The sequence below is a fragment of the Otolemur garnettii genome, unplaced genomic scaffold (assembly GCF_000181295.1).
Source record: "Otolemur garnettii isolate 467f Iridium unplaced genomic scaffold, OtoGar3 scaffold00031, whole genome shotgun sequence".
Lineage (NCBI taxonomy): Eukaryota > Metazoa > Chordata > Mammalia > Primates > Galagidae > Otolemur > Otolemur garnettii.
Window position 1 is genome coordinate 13848986 of NW_003852426.1, and position 21373 is coordinate 13870358.

General features: G+C 40.1%; 1 protein-coding gene across 2 annotated transcripts in view; it reads right to left on the reverse strand.

The window, feature by feature from the left end:
* Nucleotides 1-5729: 5729 nt before the first annotated feature.
* The window catches only part of ZNF318 (zinc finger protein 318), a 40423-nt gene continuing 24779 nt past the window's right edge, over nucleotides 5730-21373 (reverse strand). The window contains exons 7-10 of one of the 2 annotated variants that reach the window (XM_003789335.3): nucleotides 17378-17581; nucleotides 16816-16915; nucleotides 15219-15337; nucleotides 10598-14927 (exon numbers count right to left, since the gene is read on the reverse strand). In XM_003789335.3, coding sequence (XP_003789383.1) covers nucleotides 11622-14927; nucleotides 15219-15337; nucleotides 16816-16915; nucleotides 17378-17581 — 3729 coding nt within the window. In that variant the 3' untranslated portion in view covers nucleotides 10598-11621. Of the gene's footprint in view, nucleotides 5913-10597; nucleotides 14928-15218; nucleotides 15338-16815; nucleotides 16916-17377; nucleotides 17582-21373 lie in introns of those variants that run through there. The other variant, XM_023512891.1, reaches the window with a different exon arrangement.

Genomic DNA, 21373 nt, shown 5'->3' on the forward strand with positions numbered 1-21373 from the left:
AAAAAAAAAAAAAAGAAATCACTTTAAGTGTAAATGGATTAAACTTACCAATTACAATCATCTGAATGTTTGTGTGAGCCCCAAACTCACTTCTTGAAACCTAATCCCCAATGCAATCACCTCTTTAGGAGGTGATGAGGTCATGAGGTCAGAGTCCTCATGAACAGGATTAATGCCCTTATAAAAGAAGAGTAAGGGAACTTGTTTGCCCCTTCTTTGATATGAGGTTACAGCAAAAAGACTTCCATCAATGATGAAGGGGTACTTATAAGATCCTGAGTCCAGGGTGGTGTCTGTGGCTCAAGGAGTAGGGCACCAGCCCCATATACCGGAGGTGGCAGGGTCAAACCTGGCCCTGGCCAAAAACTGCAATAACACAAAAAAAAGATCCTGAGTCCATAAGTGCCTTGATCTTGGACTTCCCAGCCTTCAGAATTGTGGACAATAAATTTCTGTTGTTTTTAAGTTATCTAGTCCAAAGTATTTTGTTATAGTAGCCTGAACAGACTAAGACACCAATTAGAGGACAGAAACCAACAAAATGGATTAGAAAAAAATATAATTCAACTATATATATGCTGTGTATAAGAGACTCACTTTAGATCCAAGGATACACATAGATTGAAAGTGAAAGAATGAAACGATGTTCTATGGAAATGGTGACCACAAGAGAGCTGAGGTGTGGCTATACTAACGTCAGACAAAATAGACTTTAAATCAAAAACTGTTACAAGAGACAAAGTCATTATATATTGATATAATGGTCAATGCATCAGGAAGATACAGCAACTATGAACATCTACATATCAGTCATCCTTTGGTATCTGCAGATCATTGGTTCTAGGACCTCCTGTAGATACCAAACTCTGAAGATGCTCAAGCCTCTTATATCAAATGAAATACCATTTGCATATAGCCTATACATATTATATACCTTGCTGTTTTCAAGATGGGGTCTTGTTATATCATCCAGGCTGGTCCTGAACTCCTGGGCTCAGTCCACTAGTTAGCTAGGCTGGAGTCAAATGCCTGGCTTCAAATAATCCTCCTGCCTTGGCTTCTTAAAGCGCTGGATTTATAGGCATAAGCCATGGCATCTGGCCTTGTATTATTAATTTTTTCCAAATATTTTTGATCCATGTTTGGTTGAATCCACACAAGTGGAATACATGGATATGGAAGGCCGACTGCAGGCAGGTCCTACGATAATTTTGGAGACTCCAGCACTCTACTTCAATAATAAATAGAACATCCAGACAGAAGTTCAATAAGGAAATAGAAGACTTGAATAACACTAAACCAAGTAGCCCTAATAACACACACAAAATACTTTTTTCAATGACAGCAGAATACACATTCTTTTCAAGGAAATGAAACATTCCCCAGATAGATTACGTGTTAGGTCACAAAACAATACAATAAAAATATCTAAGTTGACTGAGCATGATGGTTCATGCACAGCAGTTCTCAACCTGTTGGTCTCGACCCCTTTGGGGGTTGAAAGACTCTTTCACAGGGGTCGCCTAAGACCATCCTGCATATCATACATTTACATTACGGTTCATAACAGTAGCAAAATTATAGTTATGAAGTAGCAAATGAAAATAATTTTATAGTTGAGGGTTACCACAATATGAGGAACTGTATTAAAGGGGCACGGCATTAGGAAGGTTGAGAACCACTCTGCCCTAGCACTCTGGGAAGCCGATGGGGGAGGATCACTTGAGGTCAGGAGTTTGAGACCAGCCTAAGTAAAAGCAAGACTCTGTGTCTACTAAAAATAGAAAAAAAATTTAGCCACATGTTGTGGCATACACCTATAGTCCCAGATACATGGGAGACTGAGGCAAGAGGATCACTTGAGCCCAGGAGTTGAAGGTGCAGCAAGCTGTAACAAGTCCATTGAACTCTAGCCCTGGCAATAGAGCAAGACTCTGTCTCATTTAAAAAAAAAAAAAAAAATATATATATATATATATATATGCTAACTTAAAAAGAAGAGACATAGAAGGTTACATATGAAATATACAAAATAGGCAAATCCATAGATACAAGAAGCAGACTGGTGATTGCCAAGGGCCACACAAAGGTGAGAATGGAGACTAACTTCGTATGTGGTATATGGTTTTATTCTGGGGTAATTAAAATGTCATATATTTTATGATGTAAATTTCACCTCAATTTTAATTTAAAAAGTACCTGAGATGGCTCGGCACCTGTGGCTCAAGTGGCTAAGGTGCCAGCCACATACACCTAAGGTGGCAGGTTCGAATCCCCAGCCCAGGCCCGCCAAACAACAATGATGGCTGCAACCAAAAAATGGCCAGGTGCTGTGGCGGGCGCCTGTAGTCCCAGCTACTTGGGAGGCTGAGGCAGGAGACTCGCTTGAGCCCAGGAGTTGGAGGTTGCTGTGAGCGTGATGCCATGGCACTCTACCCAGGGGGATAGCTTGAGGCTCCGTCTCAAAAAAAAAAAAAGAAAAAAAAAGTACCTGAGATAGCAGTCAGAGCAGTGGTTACATTTTGGGGAAGTAGTGACTGGAAGAGAGTATAAAAGGGGTTCCCAGGATGTTGGTCCTATTTTATTTTTTGATTTCAGCGTTGGTTATCCAGATATATTCATTTTGTGAAAACTTTTAAGCTTAATAGTTGTGATGTGTGTTTTTTCTTTTGTGTGTCCTTTTTTGATATGCACATTATACTTTTTTTTTTTAGAGAAAGAGTCTCACTTTATCTCCCTCCGTAGAGTGCGGTGACGTCACAGCTCACAGCAACCTCCAGCTCTTGAGCTTAGGTGATTCTCTTACCTCAGCCTCCCAAGTAGCTGGGACTATAGGTGCCCACCACAATGCCTGGCTATTTTTTGTTGCAGTTTGGCCAGTTCCAGGTTTGAACTCGCCACCCTTGGTATACGGGCCCAGCACCCTACTCACTAAGCCACAGGTACTGCCCTGAACATTATACTTTAATACAAAAACTTACTTTAAAAAAGTTAAATATAGTTATCATATGACTCAGCAGTTCTATTACTAGGTATACATCCAAGAGAAGTGAAAACATATGTGCACACAAAAACTTGTATATGAATATTCATAGAAGCATTATTCATAATAGTTCCAAAGTAGAAATAACTAAATGGTTACCAACTAGATGGATGAATGAAATAGTGATACATGACACAGTAGAGATGAACCTTGAGAATATTATGCTAAGTGAAATAAGCCTGACACAAAAGACCACATATTATAAGACTCCATATATATGAAATGTTCAGAAATAGATAAATCCATACAGGCAGAAAAGAGATTGGTGATTGCCAGCAGCTTGGGAGTAGGAAGTACTTATGTCTGCTAATAGGTATGTGTTTTGGGGGGAGGTGAAATATTCTGGAATTAGACAGTTGTGATGGCTGTACAACAATGAAGATATTAAAAATCATAGAACTGTACATTTTAAAATAGTGAACTTTGTCATGTGAAATATTATAGATAATATTTTTTTTTCTTTTTTTTTTTGAGACGGAGCCTCAAGCTATCCCCCTGGGTAGAGTGCCATGGCATCACAACTCACAGCAACCTCCAACTCCTGGGCTCAAGCGAGTCTCCTGCCTCAGCCTCCCAAGTAGCTGGGACTACAGGCGCCCGCCACAACGCCTGGCCATTTTTTGGTTGCGGCCATCATTGTTGTTTGGCGGGCCCAGGCTGGGGATTCGAACCTGCCACCTTGGGTGTATGTGGTTGGCGCCTTAGCCGCTTGAGCCACAGGCACCGAGCCATTATAGATAATATTTCAATTAAAAAGTGAACCTTAAACTTTCATCATTCAAAATATATGTGAACTCTAGTATATCAAATTAACAGAAGTCCAAAGTGTTCTAAGAAAAGTTCTTTTTCCTCTGCCCATCCCACCCACACCATTGGAAAATTGAGGTCTAAGCAGCAAAGCAGGGGATGAAGGTAGGACTGGGGGTCATAGTTCAGTATACAAGCTTGTGACCAATATCTTGAACAAAGGAATTCCTTGAACAAAGGAATGTGATAGTTGATGAGAAACAGATCTTAGGTTGGAACAAGGGAAAGTGGTTGTGACAAAGTGTTGGCAGCCCTGGCACCAGGCTGCTTCCCAATGCTTCATTCAATGGGTCATTATGCATTAGAAATGAGTAGTCCTGGCTTGGTGCCCATAGCACAGTGGTTATAGCGCCAGCCACATAGGCTGGGGGTTTGGAGTTCGGCCTAGGCCAGCTAAACAATGACAACTGCAACAAAAAACAGCCAGGCATTGTGGTGGGTGTCTGTAGTCTCAGCTACTTGGGAGGCTGAGGCAAGAGAATCACTTAAGCAGAAGAGTTTGAGGTTGCTGTGAGCTGTGATGCCACCACACTCTACTGAAGGCGACATAATGAGACAGTCTCAAAAACAAAAAAAAAGGAGTTCTTCCTGATATAATCACAGCAGGAAGAGGCTCTAAAGTACTTTTTACCCTTTACTGACTTCTTTTTTTCCACTGATGACTTTGGTTATATATTATAAATTTATTGAGCCAGTAAATTAGACCTCCAGAACTCTAAAAGGATCCGGGTTTATAAATCAAAACCAAAACAGATTTTACAGTTTTCTGGGTAAATCTGGACCTGAGGCAGCTTAGAATTAAATAAATCTCAGAATTGATGGGACTTAAAGGTAAAGGTCAACAAAATTTTGCTGGGTTCTGGTTCTCATTCCTACTGTGTTCTGGAGCACACAGTCCCAAAGTACAAAGAAGAGTAAAAGAAGTATCTATTGGCATTTTAGATGATCAGAAAGTAATAAGGGGTTTCCTTGGTGTTTTGAAATAATACTTTCCTGCTCCAGGGTTCCAGAAGTTTCAATATTATAGGAGAAACAATAAGACTCAGTAGAAACTGACAGGTAGTTGTCTGGTATTTTTTCCAAATACCTCCTTTTCAAATACCCTGGATTTTTCAAATACCTTCTTTGTGATTATCCCCCTCATTGAGCCTCCTTTGCCTACATGTACCCTATTCCTCTAAGGACATACTCAATTTTATTTTGTTCTTGTATAGACCAGTAAAGGAGGCTGAAACTGAGATAGGAGACGTTCTACTTGATGGGGACCCTGGGGTCCGGGGCCCAGAAAGAACAAAAAGACCTAAACTCAATAGTTTTTACATAAATACCATAGCACAAAATGAAAAATGGAAATTTAGGAGGTAATTTATTCATTGCCAAATGAGGTAAGAAATGCCAACTCTAAAATATATTCCCTTAGCCAGGCATGGTGGCTCACTCCTAAAATCTTAGCACCTAGTACTCCGGGAGGCTGAGGCGGATAGACTGTGTGAGCTGAGGAGTTCGAGACTGGCCTGAGCAAGAGTAAGACCCTGTCTCTACTAAAAACAGAAAAAACTAGCCAGGCATAGTGATGGACATCTGTAGTGTCAGCTACTTGGGAGGCTAAGGCAAGAGGATCTCTTGAGCCCAAGAGTTTGAGGTTGCTGTGAGCTATAACACCATGGCACTCTACCGAGGGCAACAGAAGTGAGACTCTGTCTCAAAAACAAAAACAAAAACACGCACACACATAAAAAACATACCTTCCATGTCCATTCTCATCTTGTTCCTCTTCTACTGTTGTGTGTGTGCATATTTATATATGTGTGTATATATATTATATATATATATTTTTTTCCCCCATTCACTTACCATTTCCTAGCAGCTAAAATGACAACCCATTCAACTCCTGACAGCCATACCCACCTTCTGGAAGTCAGACCCTTGAAATGATTGCCTACTGGCCACAGGGGCGTTCATTATTCCCATGGTCTCTGTGGCTTCTATGCCTTGCTCCCTGGGCCAGAAATGTCTGCTGTATTCCTTCCTTTTGGAAATCTGAAGACTTCCGGAATTGCCCCTGAAAAGAAAGAAAAACAAGTAGGTGAGAGTTAATAACAATGTGATCATAATCATCTTTATGTAGGTGAGCTACAGGAAGGCTGGATGAAACCTTAATAGGGGCAGAATATCAGAGAAATGAAAAGAAAATAATACCTCAACATGGTTGATTTTATCTCTTTGCTATCTTTTCTCCACATCCTCTACCTTTCGTTTTCCCATTACGTTAATTTAGCCTCTATTTTCATCCTGTTAATTCACTTCTCTTAAACATACTCACTTCCCTTATTTCCTAAAAACTCTTTTCTTGCTTGATCTTCGGCAAATAGAATGAACAAAAGCCTGAAAAGTTTTAAATCATGACATTTAGATATCTGAGTTATTTTCTGTTCTTTTGCATATAGCAAACACTATGTGATGTCTTTTCTGTAACTGCATTAAATTAAGCTTTGTGAAGACAGGTATCTTGATTTATGCCGCTTTATGTAGAAGTGTTTATACAACATTAGTGGATATGCACAATCAGCTCAATGGAGGTGGGGCAAGAGAAGGGGAAGTGAAAGAGAAAGAGGAGGAAATAATGGTAACAGATTCTTGAAGAAGCTATGTTGCCCAGCATTGATGGGAAGAGAGGAATTTAGGTAGTCTTGAGGAAAAAGGACCAAGACTTTCTTAAAATGATGAAAAACAGATGAAAGAAGACAGGGATGCACTGAGCATAAGATACACAACTTAAAAAAAAACATTATTTTTTAATACATAAAAGTATACAGCCTATACACAATACCAGATGACCCTTAATGATAAAAACATTACATATTGTATATGTGTATGCATGTGTACATTTTATGCATAAAAAAAGTTTTTTCTAGAAAATGCATTTTCATGGTCAGAATGTTGAAACAAAACAGGAGATACAAATAAGTAAAACCATCCCTCCTCCCTCTTCCAAAGGCAAACTTTTTTGGTTACAATTTAGTTTTGATGAAATGGTAAGAAAATTTGGGGCCATAAAGTACCGAATTACTCCTTTAGTGAAATGAGAGAGATCTGGGGATGAACTGACTTCAACATGCTTATGGAATCTAGCTGGAAGGAAAAAGAGAGCCACCTAAAATTACAGCCCCCAAACCTTTCTCTGCTACCTCTAAAGTTAGTTTATGTTCTTTCCCATCCTCAGTTCCTCTTCTAGGAGCTGCAGGAGTAGTGTATTCCCCTTCTAGCCTAGCATCACTATTCCAAAATGCTGTGGAAATGAGGGAAACAGCAGCTGCTTTCATGGGCACTCACTGCTATTGATAGTGATTTGTATGCAAAGACTCAGGACAGAACGGAGAAGACAGTGAGCTTCAGCAGTGCTAAGCACCCAGCAAATACAATCAGCAATTTACAGTATTTATCTATTTATAAATTACTAAGTAACAAAAATCAGTTAATAAAAACAGCTGATACTACCACATTAATTCTTTCAAGAAATTTTTTATTGTGCACCATCTATGTGCTAGGCAATTGCACCATGAATACAATGATTAAAAAAAAAACAGTAAGTAAAGACAAACTTCTTGTTTTGGAGAGTTTATAATGTAATTGGGAAAAGGTAGGGGAAACATATTCATCAAAGAAACATACATGTAGAATTACAACTATGTTAAGTGCTACAACATAAATATACATATTTATGTTTTTTTCTGAAAATTTATATGGCTCGAGGGCAAATCAGGAGAGATGCAATTTTTTTAAGAAAAGATTTTGATTATAAACTCTGATTTCCTTGGTATATCAATAAATACTGTTATTACATAGTTTTAAAAAAATTACATAAACATTACTGTAAAACAAAATTCTAAATAAACATGAAATGTGCTCACATTCCCAAACTATTCTCATTTGTTCATGCTCTCACATAAATGGTTAAAAAATGAATACTTTGCTTAGGTTCTCATCCTGGGCTTGGTAGGTAAGCTTTGTTGAGGTAAGGAGAACCAAAGTTTAGGAATGTACACATATATTTTTAAAAACCACTCCTCTTACTTCTGCGTAGGTTACCTCCTCTTGAAACTTACCCTCAATTTTTAAAAAATATACTTAATATCCCTATGGGATGCCTGTATCTACCCTACCTGCTACCCCATTCTTCCTTAGTCCCCAAACCTGGTAGTCTGATAAATTATGGACTCATATTCTGGCGTAGTTAACATTAACTTTTTGACTTTTTAGAGAGATGAAGTGGCTTGGGGTAAAGTGGGAACACTCAACTATATTATTCAGCAAGTATCAGCAGAAACAAATTATGTGCCCTGTGAACAGCTGTGAACAGAATGATGCTTATAAATAAGGAGGCATTCATTCACAAAGCTGAATGGAATTTTTAGGGGCTTATTTCTACAAGGTAAATAAATTTAGGTGTTTGCCCAAATTCAAATCTAACTGCTGATAATTTGTTTTCACAGTTGAAGGAGTCCAATAAAAATTTGTCTTGGGGCGGCTCCTGTGGCTCAGCGAGTAGGGTGCTGGCCCCATATACCAAGGGTGGTGGGCTAGAGCCCGGGTCCAGCCAAACTGCAACAAAAAATAGCCAGGGATTGTGGTGGGTGCCTGTGGTCCCAGCTACTCGGGGGGCTGAGGCAAGAGAATCGCCTGAGCCCAGGAGTTGGGAGGTTGCTATGAGCTGTGACGGGCACTCACAGGGCACTCTACTGAGGGCAACAAAGTGAGACTGTCTCTAAAAAAAAAAAAAAATTGTCCTGATGTTTGTATAAATTCGAAAGTTGTAACACAAGCCACATATAAAGATCAGAGCCCACTGCTTACATGCTTGTGTCTTACAAGTTGAACACTTATTTAGTACTGGGTTACAGTGAATAAAGTGAATGAATATGCTCTAACTCTAGGCACTAGCTATGGGTTAGAGTTCTGCCCTTTCTTGATGGGCTCCAAAGCTAGATCTTGTTGATTAAAGGGAAAGAAGCTAACAACACTGCCTGTCTATACTGCAGAATCCTAAAAACTCTTCCTCTGCTGGTTCAAGGAAGATAAGAAGAATGCCATTCCTTCATCTCTTAGAAGTGAGCATTAATCCAGAAAAATCCCCAGATTGGTAGATGCATTTGGTGTAAATCTTGAAGTTATCCACTGAGCACAAGAGCTGCTACCAAAGCTTAGGCCCAAAGTACTCCAGCCCCAGCTACTTGTATTAGTTCTGCCCTTCCTAGACGCTGCCCCTCTCTTGTCAGCCCCCTCGACCCTGCCTAACCTAGACAGTAAGATTATGACTCTGAGAGGAAGTGACATTAGAATTAGGACCTGGGTATGATCAAATTTCTCCACTCTTCCCTAAAGCCACCTGTCTCTCCCCAAAGAGAGGTGAATTTATAAGTGAATAGGCCTGACAATCAGCATAAATTGGCACGTAAAATTCTTATTTTTACTGAATTCCTGTAGATAACCTACAAAAATGGGAAAGGAGAATTTCTCTGGGAAAACAAATCTCTCTGAAGCTCAGCTCACCTGGGTTTAAACTTTACTAAAAGGTGCTTTTTGAGCTAATCTATCATTTCTAAGCCAGAAAAGTTCACTGGATTTAGGCTTCAGAAAAAAAAAGAACAAAAAAAAAACCACACCAAAAAACAGGCCTAGAAAGATTACACAGGCAGGATGGCCTAGCACTGTACATATTTGGTGCTAAGATGGAGATGATGATCTCATTTTAAAAACATAAAAATGGGCTCGGCACCTGTGGCTCAAGCGGCTAAGGTGCCAGCCACATACACCTAAGGTGGCGGGTTTGAATCCCCAGCCCAGGCCGCCAAACAACGATGATGGCTGCAACCAAAAAATGGCCAGGCGTTGTGGTGGGCGCCTGTAGTCCCAGCTACTTGGGAGGCTGAGGTAGGAGACTCGCTTGAGCCCAGGAGTTGGAGGTTGCTGTGAGCTGTGATGCCATGGCACTCTACCCCAGGGAGATAGCTTGAGGCTCTGTCTAAAAAAACAAAACAAAACATAAAAATGAAACAACCCTGCAACACAGAAGTACTTGTCTCAAATCATGGCAAAGCAAATGGCTGAGGTATATTCAAGGATCTAGCTCAAATCTGTGCCCTTTCCCCAATATGATGAAGAAAGGCCAAAATAACTTCCAAACTGAAATTAGTCAAGGTTCTAAAATTAAATAACCTCCCAAGCTCAACCTAAGGACTCTACAGTTCTGCACACAAAAAAAAAAAACAGAAAAAAAAAATCTTAGGAAAAAATGACCAGCAATTTCACATCATCCCTGAGAAGCAGGAGGAGAATAGGACTCTGGGACAGAGATTAGAAAATCTGAGGACTGAGTTCTCTGGTTCCCAAGAGCACCTTTAACAAGAACCTGATTGTCCTAGGGGATCTTACTTCCCAGAAGATCCTTGGGAAAGTCAACACAAGGATATATAAAAAGCTTTGAATTGGATAATGCCAATATCAGACCAGCTGACTACTCACTACCCATCCTGGCAGCACTGAGGCATAGACTATATAATTTAACATTCTGGCATGAAGAAAGTAGCTCTAACAAGTGAAAGAAAGGGTGTGGGTTGACAGTAAGGCAGCCAGGGTTCATTATTCTAGTTTTCCTTTGGAGTTCAAACGTGTGTGGTTTCAAAACAAAAATCCAGAAAGAAACATGAGATTAATGCATTTATTCCAAGTAATTAACACATGAAAAATAAAGTTAAACTTGCCCAAGACAACTCATAAATTCTTTAATCTTTTTAACAAAATGTACAACTCAAAACATCACACTATGGTGGACATAACTCAGGGAAGGAGGTAAAGATACAGTAGGTTTGTGGAACAAGGAATGAGTCCGATCCCAAGACAAATTTGAGATTCTACCTCTTCAGTACAGAAATGGCCACTGAACAATTTAACACAATTTAGTACAAAGTATTAAGGAATCACAATACAATGAAAAAGGCCATTTAAAAAAAAAAGTGATCCCCAAAAGTATATCTGCTTCCAAAACTGAGCCACGAATATTAAGCCTTACCGATTTGTCGTCTTCCAAAAGTGAGCCTGCCAGGTTTTCTTCCATGTTTACTGAGCCATTTCCATACAGGTCTGTGAGTTAGCAGGACCATCTCAAGCAAAGGCAACAGAGTAAGGGAGGTACATACAGGAGTTGACATGCCAATAAGGGGAGTAGCCAGTAACAAAACAATTACTAATGATACATTTCAAACAATGTTAAGGCATCCAAATGAAAGCCTAAAGATGAACAATTCTTCTTTCAAGTTTTCCACTTCAGTAAGCTCTCTGGTGTTTCTCCAGAGATCCATCAGCTGCCCAGGAAATTGGGTAGGAATACAACACAGCAATTGGAGAAGTCTTCTCTCCCTCCCTCCTCCCCCACATTCCAGAAATGGCAGAGTCAAAGCCAAAATACAATTGGAGCACACTATGAGGTGAGGCAAATAGACATTTGATTTTAATGACAAAATTGGCCAAAACAAACAAAAAAATGAACAGAAAACACTTTTTACAGATATGTATAGAAGTTATGATTGATTTGTCTGGTATCTTAAAGGGAAAGGAAAAAAGGAGGTAAATTTTTTAGTTTCCACAAACATGTACTGTAGCTGACTGCATCTCTTGGTGTAGATTCCAGGTGAGATAGTAAACTAGTCCTGAATCATCTGGGTGTCTGATTTCTAGAAGCCAATTAAATTCATCCACAAATAACTCTGGGTATTTATTCTTGCTTGTAAACACTGGATTCTGTGTGGTCCTGGATGGCATCAATTGTAGCTTCTCGTTCAACCATTTCCTCAGGGACCATATTGCCTCCAACTACCTGTTCCCTTGGAGAAGACTGTGAAGCTGAATTTTTTACAAAATTCAAAGTGTTGCCATTGTCCTCATCTACTTGAGGAAGTGCTGTGTCTGTGATGGATGCATCAGGTATTTCTAGTGGTAGTGGGCCCATCTCCAGGGAACTATACTTAGGAGGGTCACCTGGCTCAGAGAGTAGAGAACACAGTTTTTCTTTCTGAACCCCAGAAGTCCGTGTTACAAAGTCAACAAGGTCTGGAAGGCAAGGAGATGGCCCGAGGCCTGCAGGATTAACTGTTTCTGATTCCAATCTGAGTGACTCTTGTTTCTCTAATTGGCAAGTTTCTTCTACTTCCTCAGGCATCATTCCTCCTGCTAACAGGTCAAGGGCCTGATGCATTCCCTCTAGGGCCCCCAAGCCACGGTCAATATTTTCTAGAGGAAATTCAGTTTTCGAAATATTAGAAGTGATTCTACTTCTTGGATTAGATGAGTTTTGTTCACTCTCCGTCTCAAAGTTAAGCACCAAGGTTTTGGGAGAATCTAATGGAAAACCAGAAAAAGATGGGATTGATTCAAAATCAGTGCAAATAGAGGGATTACACTCTAGAGGTGATACAGAATTTTCTTCACATACTTTCTGAGACAGGGTGGCTGGTGATCTATGTGCTGGATCTACCTGAGTATTACAGATATCAACATGCATATTCCTCAGATTATCCAGGGTGGCAAGCTCCTCTACCTTTAAGTCTGTAGCTTTGAAGTCTTCTAAGGCCTTGCTTTCTATTGTCACTGTTAATTCTGGATGGACGTCTTGTAGCTCCAGAGCTTCTACTTCTGGTTTCTCTGGGCTCTCCCAGGTCTTTGGCTTCTTACTGTTCTCATCCCAAACAGTCAGCTCATAGATCTTTTGACCTTGAAAGTCTTTTGATCTTTCTCTCTTGAGTTGGAGGCTTCTGTACCTAGAAGTTCTAGATGCTGGTTCTGGAGCTGAATTTTCTAAGCATTCCTCACTACCAGCTGAAACTCTTTGTTCCTGTGAACTATCTGTTAAACACACAGTAGATCTGACTGGGGTCTGAAGATGCAATTCTGGAGAAATTTTCATAGGTATATCTTGTGGGTTCAAGAGTAATGCCCTAGCTTCTGATGGATATGAGTCTAGTTTTGTCTTTGTGGAAGAGAGAGCCTGTGCACTCAATTCAATCGCTACTTTACTTGTAGTTTCACTTCCTGTTATCAATTTCTTGGACTGTTCAGCCTCCTTGTCAATCATTAGCAACTTAGGCTGTTCTACTTCTCCTTCCCACATGTACCTGTTCCCATGGTTTAGATTAGAATTTTCTATGCTGTGTGGCCCAGTGTTGATCCTGGCTCCCTCTTCAATAACCCCCTCAGAGAGTTTTGCTACCCTTCCTTTTAGTTCACTGTGTGGGTCTACCTCACTTTCTCTAAAATCCTCAGAATATTGAAGCTCTTGGCTTTCTTTATGCTGGTTACCAGATTCAATGAGGTGGATTTCTACTAACTTCTTAGATTTCTTGGTATAGCAGTGTATATCTAAGAGCTGACGGGTTGCTTCTACACCAGGTGGCCCTGGCTCTCCTAGGTCAAGGTCAGTTTTCTCCTCTGGAGATATATCCCTATTAGTGTCATTCTGGAAAGAACTAGAAGTCCACATAGCCAAAGTATCTGTCTTTGGGGTAAGAGTTTCATAAGGTCTGCTTTGACATAACCTTGTCAGAGGCTGTAAGAAGCCATAGCTGCTGCCTCTGCTTTTTGGGTCTATATGTTCTACCACTGACCACTTCCCTAGGGGCACCAGAGTTTTTGCAATGGGCTTTTCAGAGTTGTTGACTATAGAAGCAGTAGCCAAACCACTATCTTGAGACTTCTCTTGGGATGCACTGCTGTTCAAAGTAGAAGTCGAAGAGTTGTCTAAACTTTCAGGTTTAGAGAGGCTGCTGTTTTCCCCGTTGGCCAACAGACCACCACTCAGCTTAGTCTCAGGGGCCCCCTTTCCACCACTACTATAGAATATGTCATATAGGTCCTTAGCATTGGCTGTGGCTAAGCATGAATTTCGCTTCTCCAATTTTTTTGCTTGTTCACTGAACACACTTGAGAGGGGTGGCGGAGGACGTACTAACACAGAGAACAGGGTCTGGTCCCGGTCACTCTCACTCACCCCAGGAGCTGTCTCATCAGAAGGAATGGGAGCTGGATGTGCTGAAGCCATGATGGCTGCAGGCAACACTGGGTTCAAAATGGTAGGACCCTGGAATCCAGGGCTGAGAGTCTGAGATACAACTGGATTTGATTTTACTGGAGTCAAGACAACATTTGCTTGTGCAGCAGATGGGGCAGCTGGATGAGGTATAGCTGGGGGTGGGGGAGGTGGTAGCATTGGCTCTGGTATATGGGATGGCTCATTTTTTTCAGCCAGCACCATTTTTTCATCTGGAGACCCTTTCAGAATTACCTCTTCCCCTCCAAATGCTTTAGAGATGATGTCTGGAGGTAAGAGAAGATCAGCTGAAGACTCTTTAACCACTGGCAGAGGTTTAGCAGTTGTTCCAGAGGATTTGATGGACAGAAAGGTGTTAAGAGGAGCTGGTTTGCTCACTGTGGCTGAACCTGACTTGCGGAGTACTGTGGATGGAATAGGCAGGTTAGGTCGGATCTTAGTCTGTGTTGAAGTTGTTACAACAGGCATCCAAGGGTTGGTATGCGCAACAACAGTTTTCCCGGAGAGCTTGATCTTGATGGGTTTTGCCTTTCCAGCTTCAGCTTTGCCATCCTCTTTGTCTTTACTGCTTTCCATGATCTCTTCTTTAGGGATACTTGGGGCCACCACCGAACTTTTTTCCTCTTCTTTTTCTGGCTTCTTCCAGCTGAATTTCCCAAAAGAAGATGAAGTTGGTGATTCCTTCTTTACCTCTTCTTTTAATTGAAGTTTGATAATGTTCCTTTTATTTTCGACTTTTTCAGGGGAATTCCTACCCTCAGAGAGTTGGTCTTCTAATTCATCAGAGACCTTGTCATCCACCTTTATTTCTTTCATGACCTTTGCCTTTTTTTCTTTCTTCTCCTCCTTTGGTTTCTCACTAAGTTTGCGCTTTAGCTCACTCTGCCGTCGCCGTTCTGTCTCTAGGACCACAGCCAAGCCAGCTTGACGGTCCAGATTCCGCCGCTCCTCATATAATGGGTTTTCATCCACATATTTCTAGGAAGAGAAAATATAAAGGCTCAACAACGGGTCAACATACTATAAGAGAAAAAACCTTGGCCCACCACTATTAAGAGTACACGTAGTAGAAATTTCTAGCATAATCTTCCTCAAGGATATAGGTGGTTCTATCAGTTCAGTATCTCTCATTAGGACTGAGGAGAACTTCCTCATGGTTATATAAGATTGGAAGTGTCAATGACTTTTTCTGGCTCTGAAGTTGTTCGACAAAGTCAAAAGAATTACTGCAGGAAAGTGGAAATTCCACAGACTACTATAAAGACCAACCTTATATTTCTCATTATGTTGGTGACCCTTCACGTGTTGCTCCCCAGAAATTGGATCCCCCAAAAATTCCTCACAGAGCTGGCAGTAAAATCCAGTGATAGGAATCAGAAACTCAGAGCCTAGAAGAAGTAAAAAAAAGTCAAAGCAATAAGCTGTTTCCATCTAGAGTAACAGCAACTAAAGGAAATCCCATCACCCCTCTGCAATAAAATGGTTACAGTATTTAGGACCTTACCCCCTTTGAAGTCAGAGTAGCAGTTAGGTGAATCACATTAGTATAGTTTTCTCAATCTAAGGCTTGAACTCTAGACCTCTATTCTTTCTCCTCTTGGGAACACTTACTAGTTAATTCACAAGTTTCTTGTTAGATCTATTCCTGTTGCTGATTCTCCTCAAACTCTAATTAGTACAAAGCATCTTAGGAGATTTAAAAATTATACTCCTGAACAGACCACTACCATTACCATTTATATAAGGATCTCTCATGTTGATAATTTCTCAGGAAATCTATATAAATCAAAAAAGATATGGCCATATGCAGTGGCTCACACCTGTAATCCTAGCACTCTGGGAGGCTGAGGCAGGTGGATTGCCCAAGCTCACAGGTTTGAGACCAGCCTGAGTAAAAGTAAGATCCCGTTTCTAAAAATAGCTGGGTGTTGGGGCGGGTGCCTGCAGTCCCAGCAACTCGGGAGGCTGCAACAAGAGAATTGCTTGAGCCCAAGAGTTTGAGGTTGCTATAAGCTATGACGCCATGGTACTCTACCGAGAGGGACAAAGTGACACTCTGTCTCCAGAAAAAAATAATAATCAAAAGGACATAGCAGCAACTCTGGCTACTTATGAAAGTTAAGAACTTGCAAAGTTTAAAGACAAAGAAACTTTCTACTTCCCAGCTGTTTAAATGGAAATTATCCTTTAACAATGACTCAAAATATTTTATACTTCTTAGTTGAAAAGCAGTTAAATTCTGCATCTCTCAATGTCCTTTTTTAACCTAGACTTTAAGTAAATAAGATTTTGGTGTGTAAACCAAGGGTATTACAGTTTTAAGAATGTATGTTTAAAATCTGTCTTATTTTTGATCATATGGGTAGAGATCATTGTCTTATAGATCTCTTTATAACTTCAGGACCCCATGTATTGTTTTACACAAGGCATTCTTGGCTTGGCATTTGTAGCTCAACAGCTAGGGCACTGGCCACATACACTGTGGCTGGTGGGTTCAAACCTGGCCCAGGCCTGCCAAACAACAATGACAACTACAACAAAAAAAAATAGCTGGGTGGTGGCGGGCACCTATAGTCCCAGCTACTTGGAAGGCTGAGGCAAAAGAATTGCTTCAGCCTAAGAGTTGGAGGTTTCTGTGAGCTGTGACACCACAGCACTCTACCAAGGGTGACATAATAGAACTCTGTCTCAAAAAAAAAAAAAAAAAAAAAAAGAAAGAAAAAGAAAAAAAGAAGGTATTCTTATAGGTTTGTTAAAAGAAATGGCTATGTCCCACACTATGCTGCTTCCTAGCACCTTAGTTTAGGGACACCTCTTCCTTGGTAGAACATAGGGAAACCACAAAGAGGGCATAGAGGAAACATACCTTTCGCTGGAACAGTTATCTTGTCAGTGCGCTTTATAGCATCTTGCTTGGCCTCACTCTGGGTCTTTGAAGCCCAAGGTCTGTTGTAGGGATCCAGTGTCTATTTGTAAGAGGCAGAGGTGCTCACACAACAGCACTAAAAACTCAATGACCCACTTTTCTCTCTTTTTTTCTCCCACACATAAGACCAGGGGACCAGAAGCCCCAGTTACCCACCCCCACCCTCTCTGCCAACTGTTTAAACGGAAATCACCTGTGGAAAAGGTAAACACATGTTAGAGCAAGTACTAGAAAGATAAAATGAAACAAAAAATCAGGTACTCAAGGAATCAAAAGAGGCAGAAGCCTCACTTACACTTATCATGATGTTTAGTTACAGGCAGATCCCCTGGACTGAGACCTAGGGACGGTGTCTCCTTTGTTGGTAATTCTTCGCTCTTCAGATTGGGGCTCCTTCCCATATGAGAATATTTCATTTTCCAGCTTTGTAATGCAGATGGGGATATAGAAGTTTGAGGGGAATGAGGATGAGAGTAGAAATAACAGAGAGCAGGACACCTACCTGTGTGTGCTTCTTATTGTGCATATGAGTGAAGAAGTCAAACATGGTCCCACAGATGGTATTACAGTCTTTGCACCAGTGATTGCCAGCGTCATAATACTCATAAGCAGCAGTGGGCTGATCCAACTGCTTAGTAGCTGCCTGGGGGCTTTCGGCAGGCTTAGGGCTCTTAGTACGGGACTTCTCGTTGTTTACCTTTGACTCCTAGAGAGGAAAAAAGGAATTTATAAGGAATTCAAAACAATCTACATGTGTCTTCTCTGAAAAAAGTGGCAAAAATAAAAATACGGCCACATGACCATATTTCCAATACCCAAAACTGCACAAGCTTGGGGGAACCCTAAGAGAAATCTGTCTCCAAGGCTTAGACTCTACAGTGCTATCACACCATGGACAGTAAATCATAATGGCAAATATATTTATTTACATATCCTAAAATATCTCTAGAATACTACCCAAGATTACAGAAACATTAGCTACCTCTGGAAAAGGAATTGGAGAACAAAGTGTGAATAGGAGTCTTTTCACTGTATACTCTCTAATAGATGTTGAATGTGTTACCTATACAAGTAAATATGTTAGTTAAATTTGAAAATCATAATGGAAACTAGGGAGGGGAAAAATGCCAAAATGGAAAAAGTAATTGACAGGTTAAACAGAGCAAATAAAAATAGGTGATAGTGAACTCACTTATTATATGCATCCTGGTATGGAAAACCAGAGAATAGGGTTGGTGTTGTGCACAGATAAAGCAGAAAAAGGGAAGAATTAAAAGAATCTGGGTAAAATATTCCTAATTGCCTAAAATATCACGGTTAATATTTAACACCTCTGTATTAATCTGAATAATCTTTTAAAAGATTATCAATTCCCCCAAATTAAATTACCAGTAATAAATAATATGAATTAATTTGTTACCAAGCTGGGAATAAGACACTCAGGAAATGAGAATTTTGGTTAAGGCTAATGAGTAAGGCACAGAAAAAAAGATAATTTTGCAACAAAGAGGGTTAAGTATGAAGTGCTACAGTAGACAAGATGAGGGAATTGGGCACCTGTAATATTAGCTGGTGGGGAGAAAACAGGATACAGAAAGAAAAACAATTAGAGGTTCAAAGATACTCTTTCCCTACCAGAATCCTATTCAAGAGTCACTAAATAAGAGTCACCCCCCCCCAAAAAAAAATCACACTCAACAGGTAGGAGATGGGAAGAGTTCATATACTACTAGATACAATATTCCTTACTGCTGAGGTGAAAACCAAACGCATATCCCCATTAGCTTCAGAGAACATAAAGACTCACCCCAATCAAGATGATAAATTATCATGGAGTGAGTATATAACAAGAATGTATAAGTCAACTATAAAGGTCCAGAGCTTTTAACTCTTTTCCCATCAATGGCCCTGGACTCAAGACCTAGGTATAAAAAGACTACACTTCTACCTGGCTGAGAAAGAGTACTCTCCCAGGAAGACAAGGAGAAATTAGAGATTGGGTGATAGATAATACAGAATATATCCTCTTTCCTACCCCTCAACATTAACTGAACACGTACTGTATGACAACATACTGTATGCCATGAAAAATATAAATAAGCTATATAAATAAGCTATATTCTTTTACTCTCAAGAAGCTCTCATTTAGTGGAGAAAGACATGAGAACACTTGTTAAGTACAACAAAATGAAATAAGTCTTACAAAGAAATAATGCTATATTACGTGAATGTAAAAGAAGAGTGGAATTCTGGAAATTCTTCATGGAGGAGGTAGTATTCAAGTTAGGCCTTAATAGATGAGTGAAATTAAGAGAAATATTATTCGAGGCTTAGAGGATTACTAATGCAAAATCAGAGAGGTGTAACAGTATATTGCACATCTTGAAAGCTATAAGCATTTTGAGGTACTAGGAGAATAAGATAAGATAGTGTAATGTTTCTTGAGCAGTAATTACTACTATGTACCAGGGACCAAATTATATACTGGGGACTATACTGGAGAATGAGACAGATATGGTCCCTGATCTTTTGAACCTTAAAATCTAAGCCAGGCATAGTGGCTCGTACCTGTAATCTTAGCACTTTGGGAGGCTGAGGCAAAAGGATAGCTTGAGGCCAGGCGCTTGGAACCAGCCTGAGCAACATAGTGAGTCCCTATCCCTACAAAAAACAGAAAAATCAACTGAATGTGGCTACATGCCTGTAGTCCCAGTTACTTGGGAGGCTGAGGCAGGAGGATACTTGAACCCTAGGAATCTGATGTTGTGAGCAATGGTAACAACACTGCACTCTATCCTAGGCAACAAAGTGAGGCCTTGTTTCAAAAAAATAAAAAAATGAAAAGAAATCTGATTGGGGAAACACATACAATCATATAATTACAAATGCCATAATAAATGCTTAGAAGGAAAATTACAAGGTATCACCAGAGTGTGTATCAGGCAAATGTAAGCAAAGGTATCCAATCTGTGGCTCATGGCCTACATGCTTATTATTTGAGGCCTGGTTTTGCTTATCTGTGGTATTGGATATAGCAAAAAGTATGCACAGACCTTTCTTTGCTCATCAGCTTTTGTTAGTGTTTATGTATTTAATGAATGGCCTAGAGCAATTCTTATTCTTTCAATTTGCAGCAGCAAAAAAAAAGGTTAGACATCCCGGGTAGGCAATCAGAAAATGGAGTTAAGGAAGTCATTTAAACTGAGATCTAAAGGATAAATATGAGTTAGTTAGAAGGGGGGATAAAGAAAGAGTTCAGCTTGCAGAGTAATAAAATAAAAAGGGGGAACAAAGGGATGACATTTAAGGAACGAAAAGGCTAATAATGAAACTACAGGGAGCAAGGTGGAAAAAGACATGAAATGAGGCTGAATAAGTAGGCAAGAGAATAAGTATCACTCTCACTGGCTGTATGTGGCGAAAGGATTAAAAATACAGCAATACACATTGGATGGCAATGTGATGATAAACTGGATGGAATTAAGATTTATTCTGGAGGGGGAGCTGACAGAATATATAATTGATTGGGTATGGAGAAGTTAGAGAAAGGAAAGCACTAAGAATGCTTTTTTTATGGGCATGAAAACTGCTAGATAGTGGTGCTATTCATTGAGAATGGGTAACACTACAGAAGAAAAAGGTGGAGGTAGATTAGGCATAATCATTAATTTAGTTTAGGACATGATGAATTTGAGGTGCCTATATAAGGAAGTAGAAATGGTAAGCAGGCTGTTAAGACACTGAGAAGACACATGGTCTATTACCATTGAAAGGGGGAAAAAATGGCCTAGGGAGAAAACAGAATTCTGAAGAACTGGACTAGGATTGATCCCTGAGAAACTCAAATACAATAGAACTTCCATAGCTGACTATATACCTACATTGACCACCTTCTAAAGTTGACTTAATTTTCATAGACTGGGCATGCACCACATGTATGTATCAGTACAGAAGGCCTAGTTCCTTATGTTGATCAGTTAGTTACAGGCCCTGGGGTTGTCAACTTACAGAGGTTCCACTGTATTTGAAGATCATATACAAGAGGATAGACAGTAAAGGAGGCTAAAAAGCAGCCATTATTGTAGTAGGAAAAAGAAATGTAACAGAAGCCAAGGGGGAAAAATATTTGTAGGAAAAAGCAGTTCTCTACATCAAATGCTGCAGACTAAATTGTATCTACTGGCTTTAGTAACATGGTGGTGACTTGAACATGAACCTGGTTGCTAAACATGAAGCCCCAAGAAAGTGTGAGGGTAGAAGCAAGAGTGGAGTGGGTTAAGGATAAATGCTAGAACAAAAACATAGAAGGTCCTGAATGATGAGTTGGATTTTGTGAGTAATAAAGAACTACTGAAGGCTCGGCGCCTGTGGCTCAAGTGGCTAAGGCACCAGTCACATACACCTAAGGTGGTGGGTTCGAATCCAGCCCGGGCCCGCCAAAACAATGGTGGCTGCAACCAAAAAAAAAAAATAGCCAGGTGTTGTGGCAGGCACCTGT